Here is a 22,158-nt window from a genome sequence, read left to right on the forward strand (position 1 = left end):
TGATACTAAATTCTTCAAAACTGTTATTTATTATGTTTACTGGGAAGAGTTGCCTCACATCTTAAGGCTAGGGTGTATGATAGGCTACATCCAAGAACTGAATCTTTATTCAGTGCATCTTCTGCTCTTTATTATTACTGATTCTTTGCTTTATGTACTAGATCATTTCATAACCCAAACATTTTTTTCTGATGACCTTAAATGAACAAATCTTTTTATTATTTATATGTTTACCTTAAGTAGATTTTTAGCATCTCTCAGTAATTATAAATAAACAATCTAATAATTAAATCATTAATTATAAATAATTATGCCAAACTTTAGGTTCCAAGTGAGTTTCTATATCTGAAGTTTTTCTGCCATTAAACCTTGATCCCTCTCTGATAAATCTGATTGCATTTCAGCCTCTTGTTTTTGATTCTGAACCGACATTGTCTATAACTAGGCAATGCAAATTCTGCAATAAACCAATTTATTATTAGAGAGAGTAGTGGCTTCCTAATTATAATCAATACTGATTTAGGTATTCCTGACTATTTAAAGAGTATTGTGGCTTTGTCTGCTCTGGGCTGCACTTAAATTTGATATAAATTAATGAATTTCTTCAACAGTGTTAATGGCAATACACATCTACTTACAAATGCAACCCCTGACAGCATAAAAAAGTTTTGTAACAGAATTAAATTTCCTTGGTAGGAACCCACATTTTTTTTATGGCTTACCCAAGTTTGCAATAGTGATAGGTAGAGGAAATTTTTTGGAAATGTTTTAAAAACAGTGGAAAGACTGGAAGAAGAAGACAGAGAAATAACTTTCCAGAGTAAAGGTGTCCATGCTCCTTGGAGGTGAAGTGTGGAGCTTGCTGTGTGTATTGGGTGAATGTCAGACATGTGCTCAGCATTTATACTTGGTACTACTCTGTGGGTAACTGTCACCTCCAGGGCAGAGCTGCAGGGATACTGGATATCCTCTCTGTTTGCCCATAGAAGCTGCTGGAATGCAGGAATTTTAGGGTCAGTACCAAGACAATTAAGAGCAGATGGAGGCATTGACAGCCAGTGGCTCCATTCAGCGGGGAACAAGCTGGAGGACACAATGTGGGGCAGTTCAGGAAAAGACTGATTTTCCACAGCAGAGGAGGAGTTAGGAGGGTGCAACAGGGACTGTGCAGATGCCAGAGGAGTAAAAAGGGTCAAAGAGATCAGGAGAGCCTTGGAAAAAAATCTCATCTTTTCACATACTGGCTTCAGTTTGCTTTCTTTCTTCCTTTTCACAAAAATCTCCAAGGCTTCTTCCTTTTCACTTTCCCTTTCTATTCCTCAATGTTTGGTTGCCTCTGACTCAGATTCTTTCTAAGGGGAAATAGATATTACATACTTCCAAACAGCTTTTTCATTGGATAGCTGCTCCCTTTTGGGCTGATGCCCTCTATACCTAACAAGCTTTTGTCCTTGTGTTGCTGTGGGCATGAACATTAGGCCTGGAAAGTGTAACTGCCCAACTTGCAATCTGAGTGCAGCATAATGCAGAAAAATAATTAATGATCAATCATCCAACAAAATGCTAATATTTGCATTTGCCATTGATACATAGAGAGCAAAAGTGCTGGTGGAAGTATTTTTCAATTTTGTTGTAGGCACAGATGATACCCTGAGGGAGGTCTGATCCTAGGCACCAGAGTGATCACAGTTGCATTTGAAGTACTGTGAAATGTTCAGGGCTTTGTCTTTGTGATTCTCATTGGAGTCACTAAGAGTGCTTGCTGATGTCCTAGACAGGGCATAGAAAATTACACCTACAGTATTATGGGACTCAAGATTTTCTGTGCAAGACTTAGAAACAAGCAGCAGTTTCTGCTTGGCTGCCTAACGCACAGGTTAGCCTGAAGATTTAACTGGCACATTAATATGTTAGCACTTTTTAAATGGAGTCCTCAAATTGATAACCATGAGTAATACTTCATCTTTTTATCTCTCTCCCTGACACTCCCATCATCATCCCCAAGAAACTTTCAGGAATACTAATGCATTAAAACATACATACATATATATATATGATCTCAGAAGCCCTATTCTACAGGTTTTGTTTTGCATCCTGCTCTGTGCTCACCTGCTCCACTCCAGAATGACTCCATTTCAGCCAGGTGATAGCTAAAGTATGTAAAATGTTTTCTAAACATTTCTAACTCTAATCTAATCTGTTTTATTACTTTTCAGTGTACTTGATGCCTTTTCATTTTCTAGTCGTTGAAATACTAAGGGTACAATTATTGATATATTCAGGAAGTTGTAAATAAGTGCTCATGTGTCATAAAATGACAAATGAAAAAGCATACTGTGAAAAAGAAATGTTCATTTTAGTTGCCCTGAGAATTAGAAAAAATAGACACTGACTGGTGAAGATATGAAATAGAAAAAAACCCATGAAGATGAAAAAGAGCTATTATCTCTTAGATCATGTCACCTCCTTGCAAGTACAATATTGTGCTCCCCTGAGGATGCAATTTAAACTGATAGTGCATCACAGAACTCCTTTTCTTAGGCAGGCAGTTGACTTATGCAACGGTTGAACTTGTAATAAACCTTTGTTGTGAGTACAAAAATACCAGGATTATTAAAGTCAAGTGCTCTTCAATTAAAGATCTATTTAGGTGGGAACAAGTAGAAATTCTTGCAGTCATTTGAGCACTGCTATCAAAATTGAACTGCTTTGCAAAATGACATCTATCTTGGTTTTGAACTTCATTAAAAAACAGAACCAGTATTGAGGGAGAGAAGAGGTGTATCTGTGGAAAGGACAAGTTAAAAAAATATGAGAATTATGTATTTGGTCATCACTAGAGTTGTTCTAAGTTTCATTTTGAAATGAGGTTTTTGTTTCCAACTTGGAAAATGGAGAGGAAAATGTCTAATAGTTGAAATCAAATTAAATGCTTAAGAAAAAGAATCTTGATGAAAAATTTCAACATCAAATCTAAAATTATCACAATCATCCTTGAAATTTGGGCGTTCATCCTTCTCATAGCCCTACTGAGCAGGTACACCCTTAAGTGGCATATAATAATTTTGCAATCAGTGGATTAAAATGTAAACCTGGACACATATATTTGCTACCATCACCATCATCACTTGAAAAGCAAACTTCTGTTGCTGCAGGATTTGATCTCTCTAGCAAGAGAGGAAGGAAAAAAAGCCATGTTCTAAACTTGCAGATGTTTTTCCTGGAGGAGTAATGACTCTTATGTAAATATTCACTTTATTCTGCAAGTGCATGCAGTTTCATTCCACAAATTGATTTCACCTCTCCTGCCCTTTTCTCTGGTGCAAGCCTCTGCTAGATCGTGTAAGCCTCTGCTAGATCTAGCAAGCCTCATTATTCTGTTTTTAAATATCAAAGCTATAAAAATCAAAATCAGAGCTGTGTAGGAGCATTGTTTTCATGTAACATCTTGAAATCTCCAAGTTAACGTCAAATGCAAATCTTGGCTAACACTGTGTATGATAGATGCATTTTATTGCTAATGTAAAAGAAATGCAGCTTTTTAGCATCCATCTTCTTTGAGCAGGTAATGAGAGAAGGAAAACTAACCTCACAGTAAACATTAGAAGTGATGGAATAGTCTGGTAAATAAATTCCTTTGCTGCAATACAGCTGTTTTCCAGTTAAGCATCAAACATGCAGTTGTGGTTGTTTCCTACACCTCTGTATGTGGCAAACCACATTTAGAGTAGTGAGCAACTTTGGCACTAAAATTCATCATCAACAAGCAGAGCAGGGGGACACTTAACATTATGTGCCAGGTCCACCAGTGTCACCGCACCTCAGAAATTACTGGGTGTACTCAGAAATTGCAGTAATGGAAAGAGGAGCAGAATTATCCCCTGCATCTTTGTTCGTAAACTGTCACTGTTTTCAGCTACCCTGTTTTATGAGCTGCAGTTGATTATTTTTCTCTTTTTTGCTGTCTTTCATGGTACATGTGCATGTCTCATAAACATGATTTATCATTTTTCTTTTTAAGCTAAAATAGTTGGAGGAAGAGTATGGCATTCATTCCTGAGGGAAGATAGCATGCCTGAGAAAAGTTTGTTGTAGGTAGTTAGTGAGCAGCTCTTGTTCTTACAGCTTGAAGGTATCTGTTTCTCAGATAATTGTATCTTGGGAGTATATTGTGATATATTTCAGCTGTGAGTATGAATTACAATTTACTTGCTCATTGTTTCAGAAATACTTTGTCAGTGAATTTCACAGGTTAATTACGCATTGTTTAAGAAAATGACAGTTTTCATTGTTTCCTCAGACTGCGTTCATTTTCATAGTACCTGGTCGTAAGGTAGGCATCTATTGTATCAGCTTTGTTTTCAGCTCTTGAAGTAGAAAAATTTCCATACCTTCTATCAGTGGAAATCTTCCAGTTCTTGGAAGGATTACTCCTTTTTCTTATGTGGTCTTTTTTTGTATGTTCACAACTGCTTATGGAAAAAATGTTGTGAGGCTGGTAAAGTTAAACCCAGAGCTCAGTGTGAAGCTGGGTATTAATGCAGGGATTGCCACTGGGGAGGAGCCCTGTTCCTGTTGAGCTCAGCTTTCCCTCTGATAGATGCCCCTGGTAAGTATTTCAGAGGAAAGTGCAACACAGCCCTCAGTAAGGAAATAATGAATCTAACACAGAAGGTCTTTTAAGCTGTGCCATGAAAAATGAGAGTCTGTATGTTTACTTATTATACCTAGTCTAAAGCAGCTCTTGGGAGTTTTTTGTTGTTAAGTGTAACTGTTTGATCCTTTCTGATACTCTGCTCCTCTCATAGTCACAATATCTTGTAACAATGAGTTTCACCTCAGGTTAATCAAGTTCTCTAGAAGAAGATGTTTGCCTTTATCAATTTTATATGTTTTGTCTTTTCAATTTCACTCAATGTCCACAAGAGTAGTTTTATTTCCCTTTTACTACCATTCATTATTTTCTAAGCCTCTGCAATGTCTCCCCTTCATCTCCTGACTAAAGCAAACAATTCCAAATGTCTTAGCTGCTTCTACTTGATTTGTAAGCTTTTAAATATTTTTATTTCATTTTTGTACCTGTCCTAATTTTGAAATGTGCTTTTTAAAGATTAAAATTCGGGGCATAATCCTGATCTGTAGGTTGGAAATGGGATATTACTTGTATAATTCTGATTCTTTTGATTTTTGGCTTTCATTTCTTTTTTTCTGGTGATCCCATATGTACTGGAACAATTTCAGGGGAATGTTCACCACTAGGCAGATTCTCATAACACCTCCTACAGCTACATCTTCACTCACCTGAGCATCCTAGAAGTGCTTCAGATAACATTTGCCACTATGCTTTCTCTGTTTTTCCAATGAAAGGGCCATCTGTATGTTTTGAGAGCATTTTAGTGGAGTTTATTTTGGGCTTTTTAAATTATCAAGGACATATATTTGTCAAATATAGGTGAAAGGCAGGCACCTGGAGTGGCTAATTTAGTAGCATTCTGCTCATTGTGAAACTCAGTTGTCTAAAATGAAGCCCATGTTTCATCCTGAAGAGAAGTTTAAGTAATTGCAGTTACAGTTGTACAGTTTTAGCTATTAAATAATAATTCTTTTGAGGAATTATCTTGAGATGCCTCAGCACCAAAGTTTAGCCTCTGCATTTTAAAACTCCTTTAAGCTTCTTTCCAGAGTACTGTCCAAAGTTGAATTTATCTAGTTGTGGCTGATTTTCATCTATGAAAATGCAGTTTGTCACAAGTATTGGAAAACAGATGATCTCCCAAGTCAGAGGTTGCTTCCATAACTGGTGCATTGTCATCATTCAGAGAAACTTTCTCAAACTTTTTCTCATTTAATACCTTTGTAAATGAGGATGTAAGAAAAGCCTAATGTCTGACAGCAAAAGTCTAGGCTATGCTTAACTTCCAGTCCTGATGTAGCAGCTTTTTGGCATTAAATTAGAGTTGAAAAATAAGAGTGCACACATCTTTTCTCTTTTTTTAAATCCCCAGATCTAAACGCCCAGTGCCAGTTTCAACCACCGCTCCCAGAATTGACTCTCCCAGGGCTGTAATTCCCCATCAGAAGGTAAGTGACATGTTTCTCCTCAGCCAAAGTGAATATCCTTTTTATCTGCTGCAGTGAAGGTAAATATCTATTACAGTAAATAGCTTTTGCCTGCCCCAAATAATTAAACATGGAATGAATGCACAGGCAGCAAAACTGCTGCAAGGCAATCTATTAGTGATCTGTATTTTGCTAATTTCTGATTAGCAGGACCAAAGCATCCAGCTGTCCTCTGATGTGATTTGGTCTAACCAATTCTGAGCGACTGTTTTCATCTAGGCTACAAGAAGCCACTAAAGCTTCTCAAATCTACATTTGCTATTGTAGAACGTTGGTGAGAGCCATTAGACTATGCCTCAGTCTATCCAAATCCTGGCTGCAGCTGAAATGACACTAATTTGGAAAGAGGACATAAGGGCATTTGAAAGATTGCATCATATAGTCTTCTTACCATAGAATTCAGAAGACCTGAGAATGAAAAATAAAGAGGATAAGTCATTTTAATGAATAACAGCAAGTGGCAGAGGAAATGAATGACTTGGTTTCCATTGTCAAAGCACATCATCTTTCATAAAATAAATATTCATTTTAGAGTAAACACTGACTTCACCTGACAACTCATCTTCTGTATCTTTGGAGACACTGAGGAGCAAGGGTACCTGAAAGATTGTATATCCCTAGGCTCAGGCTCTGGGTAGGACATTTGTATTGCTGATGCATTTGATTAGATAAATGGACAGGAGCTAAAGTTTCCATTGCTGCAACTTATCCCTGCTGTCAGTGCTGGTTTCATTCCTAGCATGCATATAAATAAAAAGCACTGAAGATCAAAATACGTGGGGTATTAAATTATTTTCTATTGTTTTTGACAGTTCCAACTTCCATAGATCAATTTTAAGTAATTTTTATGAACACTATGCTTTCCAAATTCAGAGCACAGATGGTAACATCATCCCTGAAACTGCTGCAAATAGGTTAAAAATAGCAGAAGAGAATGCACCTGGGGGGAATAATTTGATTCAATTTTATTTTGTGAAATTTTAAATTAACCTGACTGGCCATTTATTAGTTGAGACAGAAATTATGTTATTTCAGACGGGATCTTGTAAACTTTTTTGGTAAAGGAAGATGAAATTAAGAATTTATCTTGCTCGGAGTTGTTTCTTTTTATGATTTTATAAAAGTTATTGTGGAGGAACTTACTGGAAGAATCACCAAAAAGCACTGTGAAATTCCTAGAACAAAAGCAATCATTATTTTGGTATTTGGCTGCACCAGCAAAGTAATAGGGACAGGAAGGAGAAGGAGTTCTCGTTTTCCCTAAAGACCCACCCAGAATGCTGTTAGTGTTCAAGGCAATGAGTAGATCTCTCTCATCAGAGTTACTCACCAACACAAGATTGACACCTACTTTTGGGGCTCTATAGCACATGCACAAGTATGAAAACTTTGTCTCCTTCCCCCATAGGCACATAAAGCCTTTATAAATTGAATTTTCATTACTCTTTTAGGTGCATTTTAGGTGTATTTCTTCTTGGCAAGTGTCAGTTTTAAAATTGCTGCCATGGATCTTCAAAGCTGTTTACCACAGAAAATACTCTCCTCCATTAACTATCTACTGTATAGAAAAGTTAGCTTTATGCGCTGCAGGAGATTATTGAAGGTCTTAAAAGACCCCTTGGCATGAAAGCCATAAAGGCACTTTGCATTTCCAATTCCAACCCTTCAGAGAGAGATGTGGATCAAAGAACTCAACCCATTTGCAGAGGCTTGCTGTCTTACATTTGAGAATTCTGTGCAAGGGTTGTAGGAGGTGCTGGAGGCAGACTTTTCTGAGCAGGCTATGGGCAGTACCAGCAGCTGGGAAAGAAAATTACTGGAACCTTTCTGGAGGAAGAGGGTGGCATCCAGGGGAAGGTATGGTGGAAAACAGGTTATATTGCAGTATTCAGGAAGATCTCAGATGTAGGGTCTTTCACCCAGAGGGTAGAAATTAGAGCCCTGGGGGAGGGCCTTTTTCAGGTCAAGTGCAGTAACATATTGCCACTTGTCCATGCTAATAGACAACAGTAAGTTTTAAGTGAAGAAGAAGTCTCCCCTTGGGATTGTTTGGAAGGAAAAAAAGGCATTGAGCCCTCAGAGAAGTCTCAAAATCCAGAAAAAAAATACTTTACTGGTAGAAACAGTGTAATGCTGATATGGCAGTAAGGTGTGTTACAATAAATACACTTTAAAAACAAGGTTTCTTTGCTTGACACTTTTTCTACTAACAGTTTCACTGTAGAAATGAATTCTGTGACACCCAGGCAGAAGTCACCTCCGCACCTCTGCTTGACAGTGTTTAGACTGATGGTTCACATGAAATGGTATTTTTTAAAAATCGGCAAAAAACTGCATTACAAGACAGTCGTGACAGTGTCATCATCAAGAGAAGGTTTCCTCACCCTTCTCTGGTTAAGGTTAAGGCATGGCAATGTTAGCTAAACAATCTGCACGTGCAACTTCAGTGTCTGGTAAAAACCATAAATCCTCTTGTACATTATTGCTGATCTGATTGCAGCTTCCACTAATTTTCAAGCATGTGCTTCTTCTTTCACTGCTTTTGTTTGTTTTTTATTTTTTAGGGAAGCAAACATACTTTTTTCACAAAGGTCAGTCATTCTTTCACAAAGCTGATCAATGTTATAGAATATACAGGTTCTGCAACCATAAGTATGTAGGGCTATTACTGCTAATAAGGTTTGGTTGGTTTTCATTTTTGCTATATCTGACATAAATCTCAAACTAGAAACAATTTTCATTTAGTTTAGTCAAATCTTTTTGATTTAGCAAGTCTTTTGCACAGGTGGGGCATAGCTGGAGAAGGGGCATAGTTACTGTTGAAAGCATTCAAATAAAAGCAAGAGTAAGACTGAGCCCAAGGATTTAAAGTAAGCCATCAGTCAATGTGTTCCTGCAGCTCCTCAGAGGGGACACAACACAAGTGAAGATTCAGCTCAGTACAGTTCAAAACATTTAAGCTGGAGCTTTAGGGTTAAGCATGGCTTTAACATTTGTCCACTTGCATGAAGGCATTGATAGCCTTGTTAATTCTAATAATATAGCTATGTGTTGTGCTTTCTGTGAAACACTACTGAACATACTTATTTTGGAGTCCCAGTGAGGATCTTGTCATAGTTATAATTTGTTTCCTGCCAACTTTGGGAGCCTATGTGTGTAAGAGAAAATAGATGGAGATGACTGACTTTTTAAGTAGAGTGTAGGATGGAGGAGCTGGCTCAGCCAAAAGCAGTTTGATCATGTCTTTGAGCAGAGTCATTCAGTGCCATGGTGCCTCTGTTCCCTTTTTCCTCTAAAATATTTAAAGCAACAGTTGCTGCTTGAGCATGTTGCGTGGTCAAATTCACTGGTATACTGTTAAAATTGTTCTCCCAGAAGTGCAGGAGGTGAGTAATGACTGTAGGGTCACAGCAACAGATAAATAGGAATTGTCAAAGGGAGAGGACCTGCAAAAACTGGTTTTGTATCTCCCAACACGAATTTGTTTCTCGCTTCCCTGATATATGAGGGAATATTTACCTTTAATAGAAACTGGATTTTTACAAACAAATAATAATAATATTTCAGAATGGAAATTGAGCTGATTCCTAGCTTCCTTCTGTTTCAAAAGGTTTGAGACTCCTCTACATTTATCAGTTTTAAGTTAATTCCTTGACATTATACAGTTTTCCTCCTGCAGTTAGGGATTGCTGCAGGATCCCAGCATCTTTCTGGAGGGAAGCCCATTGCTCAGTGTCAGAGCCTCCTCTCCTGGTCGGCTGGAGGGGTAGCATCAGACTCCCAGAGCTGGAAATGTCAGCTTGCTTTTTCAGCCACTGAAACAGAATGGGAGGAGAGATAGGGAGCAGGGGAACGTTTGTTATTGTTGGCTGCATTTCATGTGATGCAATGCTGAAAGCTCAGTGCTGCTGCTCAGTATTAGACATTTGCCCTTCACTGTCAGAAATGGGTTCAGAAATTCTGCATTGATTTGATTTTGACATTGAACTGGAGACAAAAAATAGTTCTATAATATTCTCCCAGGGATAAATTGAATCAGAGATTTTTTTGTTAGTCACAAAAGGAAAGAGCTACATAGGCTGATGATGGGGCAGTAATTCTTTAGAAATAATACAGCCGCTCACTTAGACACTTCCTATTTCAACCATTTCCCCCACACACAACTCAGGGAAAGCAACTACTCTAAACCTATCCAAAATAAGAACTCAAGATGGAGATTGCTAACCTGGCACTGCTGGATTCTCAAGAATTCTAATGCTGATTTGCCAGTATGCTGGTATTTCAGCTAGAGACTGTTTGAGGAGCAAAACCAGAACTCCTTTCATGCCAAAAGGGAGCAAAATCATCAGCATCATTTTTTAGGCTGTCCTATAATTTTCTCTTTGCCTATGATTACTATCCAGTAACACCAAAACTATGAAAATGCATTAGGATTAAGGAAATATGTGGCATTTCTCTCATTAGCATTTGAAACTGACACTTTATGATCAGCTTTCCTTGCATGTCCTTTTATTTTGTAGGAAGAAACTAAACAGTTAACTAAAAGCCACAGAGTTTTCAGGGTAACAAATGAATATAACTCTAACATATCCTTTTTTTTTCTCTATTACTTCTGTGTTTATTTTTTATTTAATAATTGTTTTTTACCCTCTGTGCTGGCATGTAAAAATGGTTTGCTCAAGTGATTACTTAATTTTTGAACAGGCCTTGTATGTTTGTGCCTCTTTTTTGAAGACATTTTTAGAGAGAAACCCTCTTTTCTTTTTATCTAATGATATCCAAAAGCTTTCAATAGGCCTCTGGAAGGGATTTTTGTTCGTTGTTTTCAATGTCAGGGTATAATGACTGAAGTATGTATTGCAAATGTATTTATTTAAAAAGGCATGGTCTGAAAATGCTTTTAGGATTATCTGTTTCTACAGCCTTGGGCAGCTATTAATGCCAGCTAAAATCGCTTCCTGTTTATCACTAAGAAAAATAATCTTAGTTAATTTTATTCTGCATTACATTTTTGATTCAGAATGTCTTAAACGTGTTTAATGTTATGATTATTTATATCCTTAGATCTTTAGGAGGTTTTTTTTCAATAAATTTTAGTAAATCAAGGCATATTATCTTGATTTTTTTTTTTCAAATGTATGCTCCCTGAATTTATACCTGCAATATAGAAAAATCCAAAAGGGCAATATAAATATTTATTTTTTTCATGAACCATAGTATCTAAATTAGTAAATTACATTCATGATAACCAATACTAGCAAAAGTATAGAATTAGAGGCCAAATTATTCTCAGGCCTATATTTCATGCAAGTCTGTGGGGAAGATGAGTGCAAGGCATTAAAGGTGATGATTGAATTGCCAGTGAATGAGACAATATCACTGCAGGCCCCACCTGCTCTTGAACTGGCTGTCACTGAGGCCAGACTGTGGGCTCCATTGCCTATCCCTGTCCCCTGAACTGGACTGCAGCAAGTAGCCAGAATTACTGGGCCTCTTAACTGTGAGCATTTCTCTTTTCTTATATCACCTCTTATTTTGGTTTCACTGTATTTCTAGTGACTCATTTTTGAAATTTAAGTGTTAGACCGTGTTTTTGCAGGGTGAGTTTTTGGTAGATTGCTTTGAATCTGAGCAGCAGCACAGACTTCTATGAGTATAGGTATTGTAGGAGAGATTCCTTTGGTTAAGGCAATACCTGCTGCTGTCCCAGTTAGGAATATTATCTGGGACAAGACTGTAAGATCATACACACACCTACATACTCAAGCACACATTCCCTCAAGTGGAAATTAAGCAGGAACAATCAGCACTGGAGCAACCTCTCTGTGGAACAGTCCTGTTCTCAAGTCCTGTTGGTGTCTCTGCTAACCCTGGTGCATGGCCTGATCAGCATGAACCAGGGCCCAGGAAAACAGTGCATAACTTCCATAACTTCGAGTGCACTCACAGAAAACAGAATGGTGTGGTTTAGAATCATTGTGTCTTTATAATAATGGCATTACTTTTATGGTTGTACATGATCTAAAATTATTCTTACCTCAAGACTTTTTTTTAAAGATTTCTTAATTATCCTAGAAATTAATGGACAGTGCTTCCTTAATATCAAATTATTTCTGTGAGGTTGACTAGTAGCAAATGCTCTCTTAATGTTAAGCTTTATTTGTTGATTTCAACTAAAACCTAGTAAAAAATGCCTGAGTTGGTTTTGCTCCCCTTATTTTGAAACAATGCATTTCTTTGTTGAAAATCTTCCCTGATAGTTTGAATGCTTTGGCTCCAACCTATTTATTGCTAGTTTATTACTATATTTACAGCATTAATTGCAGATATGTTATTTTTGCATGTGTTCTATGATTGCTCTTTTCTTTTTTTTCTTTTCTTGGCCTGCATGTTTGCTACTACAGGAACCTGCTTGGGAAATCAATGGCAACAGAACAACCTTCAGCCCTCTAACTAACACGGCGACTGGGCCTATGGGTAGTGTTTTAGCAACCAATGGAACCTTTTCAGGCTACCTCAACCAGCAAGAGATCAGCCTTTCAAATAGCTCCTCCTACCTAAAGACTACCACAGTTAGATCTTCCTTGTCCTCTCAGTCTGTGACTCCTGACATTTCACCTGCCAAGAGCACTGTAGGTTCCAAAGCAAGCCCTGCTTTGGCTGGTGGCAGTAGCCCTGCACACCAGCCGAGCCCTGCAAGGCAGTATAACAACCCCATTGGCCTTTACTCGGCAGAGACCCTGAGGGAGATGGCTGAGATGCATAAATTGAGTCTCAACCGAAGGGCTTCAGAAGGTGGACTTCCCAGAGGGTAGGTAACATGGTAACATTTATAATTGCTTCAATAAGTAGTGAACTTGCTGAACAGTGAATGTAATGGTGCTTGCCCTATCATGCATTTGTCTGGCAATCATGATTAAAGTCTGGATCAATCATTAAATTTTCCAGTAGCCCTCAAAACATACCCACATTGCTATTACAGGACAATGGTTGTTGGTATCTGAAGTGCAGCATGGGTTGGCAATAGTCAGCAGAGCGTGAGGGGGAACATTAGGACTGAAGTAGCTATAATCATCTCAGGGTTGTGGCACTCAGCAGCTTAACTGCATGGAGTCTCAGAGAACCAAGTAGTGCTGTCAGACATCAGAGCAGCTGCTATAAACCACATCTGATCTTTGGTACTTTGCTGAAGAGAAATGGCTTTGACCAGCAAATCTGACATGAGTGTCCTGCTGTAATTCCTGCCTTAATGCGTTGTCTTTCCTGTGCAAAAATGAGTCAGAACTGCAGTATCTTGTATCCTCTAGTTTGAAGAATGTCTTATCTGTTAACTTAATATTAACTTTGCTGTAACAAGGAATGATCTCCAGATACTGCCCAGATAGTTTGATCCTATGTTGTCAAGGTTTTCCATATTGCTATATTGCAGGGCATCTGTTTTCTTAGTAGGTTTGTGAAATGAGGAGGTTGGACTACAGTACATGATAAAAAGCAGTGAGGAACTGGATTGCCTGATTTTTTTTTCATTCATGTATAAATTGTCAAACAAATATTTTGTGGGTTTTGGGTTTTTTAAAATGAAGATAAACGTCTTGTTAGGAATATGAGGAAAAGTGGTTTTTTGACACTAAGGACTTGGCTATATAAGGAAAACCAGAAAATTATGACAATCTGCTCAAGGTCTGATAGCAAATGCATATATTCACATACTTTTCCTCCCTTTGCTCTTTGCAAAAGTAAAACCAAGAGGTTTTAAGTTGTAGCAGAGTAGGAATATTTCATCCTGTTAAAAGAGCTTATACACCTGTTCTAGATGATTCATGCAGTTTTAGATGATTCACTGCCACTCTCTTGAGCACTCAATGTTCACAATTTTAATTAACTTATCTAAAAAAATTCTATTCTCCTTTCTTGTACTGAATAATTAAATAAAGCAATTACCATTTAAAAGAAAATTTCAGTTAGTAAGCAAGATCAGCAAAATAAACCTTAGAATGCTTCTCTCTTAATTTTCAGTTTTCTGAAGAATACTGGTTCCTATTTCAATATTTTCAATATTTCAGATTTTCCTGGAAGTATATCTTGTTGTCTTTTTCTCCACTATGCTTATAACCCTCCTTAATACACATAGGAGTAAGGGTGAAGGGGCTGAATTTTGGGTGGTTCATCATTGTGACTATTTGTTATCAGAATTATAACACACCTGCATCCATCACTCACCAAAGTCAATGTGAGCCTTTCTATTCAGTTTGAACAAAATTTTATGGAACTGCAATCTGCCTTTACCATCTGTAACACTGATGAACAAACAAGAAAATAAAAAAACCCTTATCCTGCAGCACAGGAACATTCTGAAAAGATGAAAGAGGCCAGAAGCACTAAATAAATGTCTTGTCAGTTAACTTCTCGGAGATTTAGAGAACTGTATAACTCTGTTGACATGCAGAGAAAATTTAGAGCTCCATAGTGTTATCATTCCCACTCCCAATTGACTGTTATCCATGAAGTAAGAAGTATTTTGCCTCCTGCTCTGTGGAGAAAAGCATGGAACCTGTAACTATCTTGGGACTTAGTGGCATCCATGATAATCTCATAGTGCATTTATGTGAATAAGGAAGCACTGTGAGCACTGCAAAATCAGCTCTGGTCTTTGTTGGGAACATTCTTACCATATAATACAATGTAGTTGTGATATTGTGGTACTCCAAAACTGAATTCATTGTGCTTTCACAAACATACACTTAGCTGTATGATAAAAGCTGTGAGAAAGTTCAAGCATGAGGAGTGATCTTAAGGTATGTTTCAGTTCTGTGGCCTTTTCACCAAACAATTTAAATTTAATTGTGTGAATTGCTGTTACAGGTTTAGCTAAACCCTTTGGAAAATCCTATGAAGAAGCTGAAATTAATTCTGAGATTATTTCCTTGATCTGTGAAGAATAACAAAGTATATGTTTGTCCTATACACTTTACATGAAAGCTTTATCACTCTGACCCAAGGTGAAAAATAAGATGGCCTGTTATAGGAGTGTGGAACGTGATGTGCTGAAAGCTCTGGAGTGTATGAATAAATATGAGCAGTGAGTCATAGTTTGTAACATGTGCATCTTTTTCATTCCAGCGTAAGTTATTTTTCACATTGCAGGTCAAGGGCAGTAAATACCTGTCCCACAAGTACGTGCCAGGTGGCTTGGGTTACTGGCCTCTTACTGTGTGACCTCTGCCAGCAGCAAGTTGGGTGTTCCAGACATGTCCCTATATAGAATCAAACTAAGATAATGTGTGGCTCTGAACTGGGAGGAATTTTCTCATCACATCCTAAGCATAAGGAGAAGCAAAGCTTTACAGTTTTTGAAGGAAGCTATAGCAGCCTCTTCACATCTCAAAAAACTTTACTCAGACGTGACTGCTGAGTTGTTCTTAGTGTATGCATATAATGTTTCTTTTCTTTGGACATACTTGTATATTCCTCTAATTAAGGTGTATTTTAGGGGTGTGGTAGTTCTGCCTTGAAATTGTTATTTTATATGTTCTGTTGATGCGTGGATGAGTCAGAAAATGATACCATTACACTTGATTTCATTGTAAATGAGTGCCCAGCTGTCCTTCATACACCTAAAATGGATATAGGATCACTGATGTGCTTACAGGCTGCAGATCATTCCTAATATATCTCTACCAGTTCCTGTAAGAGACTGATATATTTGGCTTAATGTACGGTTTATAAAGCTAGAAGAATATTTTCAAATCTGAGAGTCTGACCACTAGCTGCAGGGGATGATCTGTGATTGCTTTACCTTGGAAATGCAGAAGTGTGAAGCCTTTACTGCAGCTTTGGCTCATTAGAGTGCTTTTGATCATTGAAACTGCTGTTGGATGAGCCAAAGCAAAAGGATCGTATGTAGGAAGAAGCAGTAATATCAAAGGTTCTGCAAGGAAAAAGCAGGAGGAGCCAAATCCACTTGGAATGTCACTCTTAACAGTGTAACTTTACTGTCCAGTATTTTCTATCAGTCCTAGATACAGAAATGTCACAGCAGCAAGCTGGAATCCTCAGTAATCAGTTCTGTCAACAGCATTCCATGCAGCCAAGTAAGAAGAAAAGTTTATTAACTGACCCTGGATCTCTTCCTCTTTATTTTGCACAAACTATGAATAATTAGTCTTCAACCAAGAATAGAGCAGAATGTGGGTATTCTAACCTTTGAAGAAAAAAAAAAAAATTAACATCACAGCCCATTACTGCTATTTATGTGATTACCATAAAGAGTTACTGGGAAGAGCACTGTAGTCCATACTGAGCACACTCTGTTCTGCACTACCAGCTTTATCCTGTGTTATGGTGCTTTGGAATTACTGTGCAAGCACCATCACTGGTTTATGCAGAAATTGAGTGTGAACATACTTTTTTTCATACTGTATACATACCAGCTGGAATAAAATATCCTGATCCCAAAAAATGTTAAATGCGTGACTTGCTTTGTTTCATGTGGAATAAATTAGGAATGACTATTCCAAAGTTAATTGGCTTACATCCCTCTTGGCACAATGTAGGTGCAGTCATATCTAGGCAAATGCTTTGCTATATACAAAAGCATTTTCCTTAGTTTTAGCTTTAAAACATTTACCAATATATTCTTTGGATCTTTTCCAGCTTGTAAAAGACTTAAAAATCAGTCTTGCAAAACCAGCGCTGAGGGTGGCCTGAGGAGAACAGACTTCATCCCTGAATATTCAGTATCTAAGAGAAAAACATAGTCTCTACCACTCATTTGCTATTTTCACATGAGAATATACTCTGAAAATCCTCCTTTTTTCCCCTCTGCTCTCTCCTCCCTTCATTTTGGTAGTAGTACTTTTAAGGATGCACAGCAATAAGATCATGTTAAAGGGTCAGCCAAAATGCCATGGTACCCCACTAAGTCCCGGTGGATCAACTATAATCCCTGCATTTTTTCCCTTCTTAATCATGTTGGGGTTTTTAGGCATACATTTACTTTCTGTTCTTATTTGTAGATGGTCTGAGAAGAGCTGTAGTAATCTTTTGTAAATATCTTTTGCCCTTTGCAGTCTACAAACTATTGACTTTTTTCTGTCTGGTTGGTTTTGATGTTGTTTGTTCTCTCTCTCTCTTCTTCTAGGTCATAACCAACACCGCTGCCAAGTTAGTATCACCTCTATGTAGTGCCAGATGTTTGTGTGGTGCTGTGTGTGTGAAGATGTGTTTTCTGGGGTAGCATGATCCCCTGTGTTCCTGCTGTGTCTGCTTGCAAGTGCAAGTATTTTTTTAAACATCAGCTTAGTGTGGCAGGCACCCTGTGCTGCCCCTGCTCTCCAGCAGTGCTCCCGCTTGGCATTTCTTGGTGATGCTCTAATGCTGTGAATGGAGCTGCCACCTGAGCCTGCTCAGTTCTTCTAAAAGCTTTCAGGTGGATTTTCTTCTATGGGCAGGTTTAAGTCCTCTTGAATCTTTAAGTTGTCTTCATGCTGTCAGAGTTTGGAGAGCATTATCTAAGCCTTTTTTGATGTGTTATTAATAAAGTACTTTTAGCTTCAATGTTAAATTAATTTCTAAAGACTGCTAAAATTCAAATTCAGATTGGACTAAGATACTGATATGGGAAAAAAATCTATGAGATTATTTACCCTGATAAATCTATTGCACAAAAAAGAAATAACTATTGATTTGAAGATGTGATTGATCTGCTTTATTTAGGAGAGTTCAGAGAGTCCTCCATTTTGACCTTTAGTTTTCTAGGGGCAGAGGATTGTCTCTAAACTCTTGCTTTTTACCTCTGACCTAAGTGTTGTCCATAAATTGCTGGATACTGGGTTAAATTGAGGATAAATCAGATAATTCTAATATTTAAATGTCAAATTTAAACTGACAGTACAAAGTTAGAAGTAGAAGAACACAGTTGAAATAATATTTAGTGCATGTAATTTACACTGATCTGGCATTTTCTGTTCAGTGAGGTGTGGATGTAAGGATGTAACTCCTTTGGAGTGAAAAAACCCTAGCCAGTGTACATTAATAATTATTCTGACAGGATTGTCTTAGAAAGCAGAAGTCATTTTATAGGGGCATTTTTAATCTTACTTGCTTTGGGATTTAATTTTCCTGATTGTTTTCTAGCTTAGGAGAAAGATCCCATTTATTTTGCAGAGGTGCTGTCTCTGCAGCCATACCTCTACCACTTTGTCCTAGAGCCCAGCACCCCTTATAAGCACTAACATCTTCTGTTTGCTTCCAGAGTTAGAAAAAGGACTTGGCAGTTGGCAGTCTGTACCTTTTTTTTTGTTATTTTTATGGGAATCCTGTTAACTTCACTGTAAGTTTTGCTTTGATGTATATAATGTGACTAAAACCTCTTGAAAGACATCACTAAAACTGTTTAAAGACCACAAGTTAAAACCCAAATGATTCCTGCTGCTACCATGAGGGAAGTTTAGGCTGTTCTGACATTAGTACCTTTGATTTCTGTAACTGACTGTGGAAACCAATTGCTTAGAATGTTATTCTTTAAAGGCAGCATATTTAACCTCTGTCCTTTCCTTCATACAGTCCTCTCAGATCTTGAGTTTAGAATCTCTTCAGTACTTCTAACAGTGTGAAAGAAAGAGAACACTAAATTCAAGATCTGGAGGACTGTAATTGTTTGTAATTATCATGTGATTATTTAGGTTATTACAAAGAAAGGAGATGTTGTTGACGTCAGGCATGTGCATGCTCAGTACCACAACTTGCATGTCTCTGCACATCACCCCTCAAGAGATTATGTGAATGTAATTATAGAATTGTCAGAGTTTATGAATAGTTAAGGGAGATGTATTTTAAATATGAGAATGTCTTGGTAAAAAGATAATTTTCACTTTTTGAATGCATAATGCCGCTTCCCAGTTCCCTACCTTAAAATGTTGGCACGTGCAACCGAAGGCTGTGGCTGCAATGCAGCATGTGCACCTGTGTGTCTCTGGTCCTTATGCATGTGTCTGTCAATGTTCTATCAAGGATTGCAATGATATGTGACTGTATCCCTCTCTGCCCATCCTCAGTCAGGGCATCCCACCAAACAAAAGGCTGAAAACAGAGCGGAATCCCCTGGCTGGCTTCAGAGGGGGCACATCACCTATGATAATCTCCAGATAATTAAGGCAGATATCTGCCAGCCTTACTTGATTTTTCCTTTGCCATCATGCTGGGTTGAGGGTTCAGTTTTAACTCTCACTCTCTGGGGCTACCCGTGGTAAACAGGCACACTGTTGTGTATGTAAAGAGAAAAACCATATTAGCCAATAAACTTGCTGTCTAATGTCTTAAACTGAAAAGGAAAAATTGTTCCAATCAAACAGAATTAAATTCTTCAGCACTTCTTCTGCATGGGGAGAAATATCCATTTCCACTTTTGGGTTCAGTTCTAAGTGAAACAATGAAACATTTATGAAATATCTGTATTTCATGAAGGATGGAATTCCCAGTTTTGTCCAGTTTGGTGAGTGTATGGAATCTCCCCTGCTGGCATCCCCCTGCTGCTGGGCAGACTAGAGATTCACCTGATCTCCCATGGGTTGAAGAAGAGCAGCCACCTTAGTGGCTGTCAGCTGAGGTTTAATTTGTTCATTGGAACTCTGGGCAGCGCTCAGTCCTATCTCTAGAACTAGAACTATGCGCAACTCAGCCCTAGAAGAAAACCAGTTACTCTTTGGCTGTAGTCTGATATCAAACTGACTCATTCTGGTGTCCTGGGTGCTTCAGTTAGCTTGCTTCTGGGGCTCAGTCTGTCAAATATAAAATCTTTCCTTGTAAATAGAATCACTGGAAACTAAGGCAGCAACTCTACCAACGGCACTTGTCCCCTTGGTTGCAATGTTGCATATTTTGATCTGGGACTGAGCATTTATCATGCCAGCACTTCAGGCTGGCTGTACAGAGATTTTGGGAAGATTTAGTCTTTGTGAGGAAAGCCTTGAAGATTAAAAGGTGCAAGTACTAAATGTCACTGTGATTAATAACACAGACAGTACTGAAACTTTCCAAATAATAGAGAACCTGATAACCATTTGCTTCACTGTAGTCTCTAGACCTTTGTAAGACCCTTCTGAAAACACAAATGGATGAAAAAGAAAGGAATTCTTTGCACTGCGTATGTACATCCCGTGGCCATGCATATATACATGCGCATGTTTGTATATACTTAGATGTATACATGCATGTAGCAACAGGGGTTTTGAATATGTAAGCATCACTCAAATATTTAAGAATTTTTTTGGTGATATTTTAATACAGTGACAGCTATTTCACCATTTTTTTCCTTTTTGTGCATCGTAAACCAACCCCAAAATGGCATCCATTAGCACAGCCATCTTCTTGCTGTGGCTTGGTACTTAGGTTGTCTGTTCTTCCCTGATGAGAAGCTTTGGTGGTGAGATGCCATGAACAGACGTGCACACTCCTCTCTTGGTGGTGCTTCCCTCACTTAACTTCACGCCTCTCTCCTTTCTTCCCCTCCCTTCCCTGGAACCTCACTCTTGCATAACCCAGCACGGACTTCACGGAGCGTTTCAACCCCAATGTCCTGAAGGACTCTGCCCTGTCTACCCACAAACCCATTGAGGTGAAGGGCCTTGGCGGCAAGGCTACCATAATTCACGCGCAGTATAACACCCCGATCAGCATGTATTCCCAGGATGCTATCATGGATGCAATTGCAGGCCAGGCACAAGCCCAGGGTGGAGAATTTGCTGGGTAAGGTTATTTCCTTCTGTGGAATGCTCTTTCTCTGCATGGTACTTGTAACATTTCTACCTGCATGACACATTTGCTCCTCCTGGACTCTTCCTTTTTTCCTGGGGTATATTACACGTGAAAAATGTGTATCAATCCTAGACAGTGTCCAAAAGCACTTCCATGTTTTGATGTTAAAAGGATGGATCACTAGAAAATCATAGCATGGTTTGTTGTTGGAAGGGACCTTAAAAATCATCTAGTTCTACCCCCGCTACCATGGTCAGGGGTACCTTAATTTGACCGTGCTCTTTCGGTATTCCTCCTAGAACTGGCAAACCCCACATAAATACACCTAATGCTCTGTATATGATATTGGATGGCTTTTCATTCCTGGCAACCATGATTTGTTATAGTCACTATTATATGTGTAGCTCAGAAAGGACAGGAAAGGGGAGTGGAATTCTTATTGAGATGTGAAGAATGCAAAATAGTTATTTAGCACTGGCTACTCAGAACGGAGTATTTTGCTGTATTTTCCCCATTCCCAGTTTACATGCAGTACATGTGTTTTACACAGATCCTTTGGACTGTGGCAAAATCCACTGATCTTTAATAACTCTGCTTTTCCGATGCATGTTTCTGGAAATCTTATCTGATTAACTTCTCCAGAGTTGTAATAACTTTACTGAAATTACATGCGCAATAAATGTATCCAGGTTTCTCTCTACCCAAAATAGAAATTGCTTTCCTTTGGCATCAAAATACAGGTATAGCAACACTCTTTAAAGGAGTTTCTTTCCCATTTGTTAGCTGCAGGCTTCTTCAAAATGAGGATGGTTTGTGCTCCATTTTGCTGGCCATTTTTCTTCTCTTTTTCATCATCATTTTTTTTTTCTGCTAACTTTTTGCACCAGCTCTCCCTCATGATGAATCACAAGCAATACCTTTAGCTTTGGCCACGACTCAGTGAATCTCCACAGATGTTAAGTAGAGTCATATTTCCAATTAGTGAAGTAAAAAGTTCATTTGTGTTCTTTATAAGGGTTCACATGCTTCACAGGCATGCATTAGAGGAGACATTTTATGATACATTGGCACTTTCTATTAAATGCTGTAGCATTATATGATGCAAATAGTAATGTTTAAAAAAATTACCTATTTAAATGATCAGATGATTATGAAGTTAAGGTTGAATATGTGGATCCTTTTCATTTTATAAATTTCTTTTAGTTTCCTCTGTGATATTCTGAGCTTTAATTTGCGCTGGAAACCAAGATGTTCTTTTGCTAAATCCATCAAGTCTGAGTTAAG

At 38.1% G+C, this 22,158-nt stretch overlaps 1 protein-coding gene across 5 annotated transcripts in view; it reads left to right on the forward strand.

The window, feature by feature from the left end:
* LDB3 (LIM domain binding 3) overlaps positions 1-22,158 on the forward strand; it is a 106,487-nt gene that overhangs the window by 39,419 nt on the left and 44,910 nt on the right. For 3 of the 5 annotated variants that reach the window (XM_056495646.1, XM_056495644.1, XM_056495645.1), the window contains exons 4-6: positions 6,006-6,081; positions 17,261-17,283; positions 20,662-20,865. In XM_056495646.1, the coding sequence (XP_056351621.1) occupies positions 6,006-6,081; positions 17,261-17,283; positions 20,662-20,865 (303 nt within the window). Of the gene's footprint in view, positions 1-6,005; positions 6,082-12,524; positions 12,932-17,260; positions 17,284-20,661; positions 20,866-22,158 lie in introns of all 5 variants that reach the window. The other 2 variants (XM_056495642.1, XM_056495643.1) reach the window with 1 other exon arrangement.

Source organism: Oenanthe melanoleuca, chromosome 6 (genome assembly GCF_029582105.1).
Source record: "Oenanthe melanoleuca isolate GR-GAL-2019-014 chromosome 6, OMel1.0, whole genome shotgun sequence".
In the NCBI taxonomy this organism is placed as follows: domain Eukaryota; kingdom Metazoa; phylum Chordata; class Aves; order Passeriformes; family Muscicapidae; genus Oenanthe; species Oenanthe melanoleuca.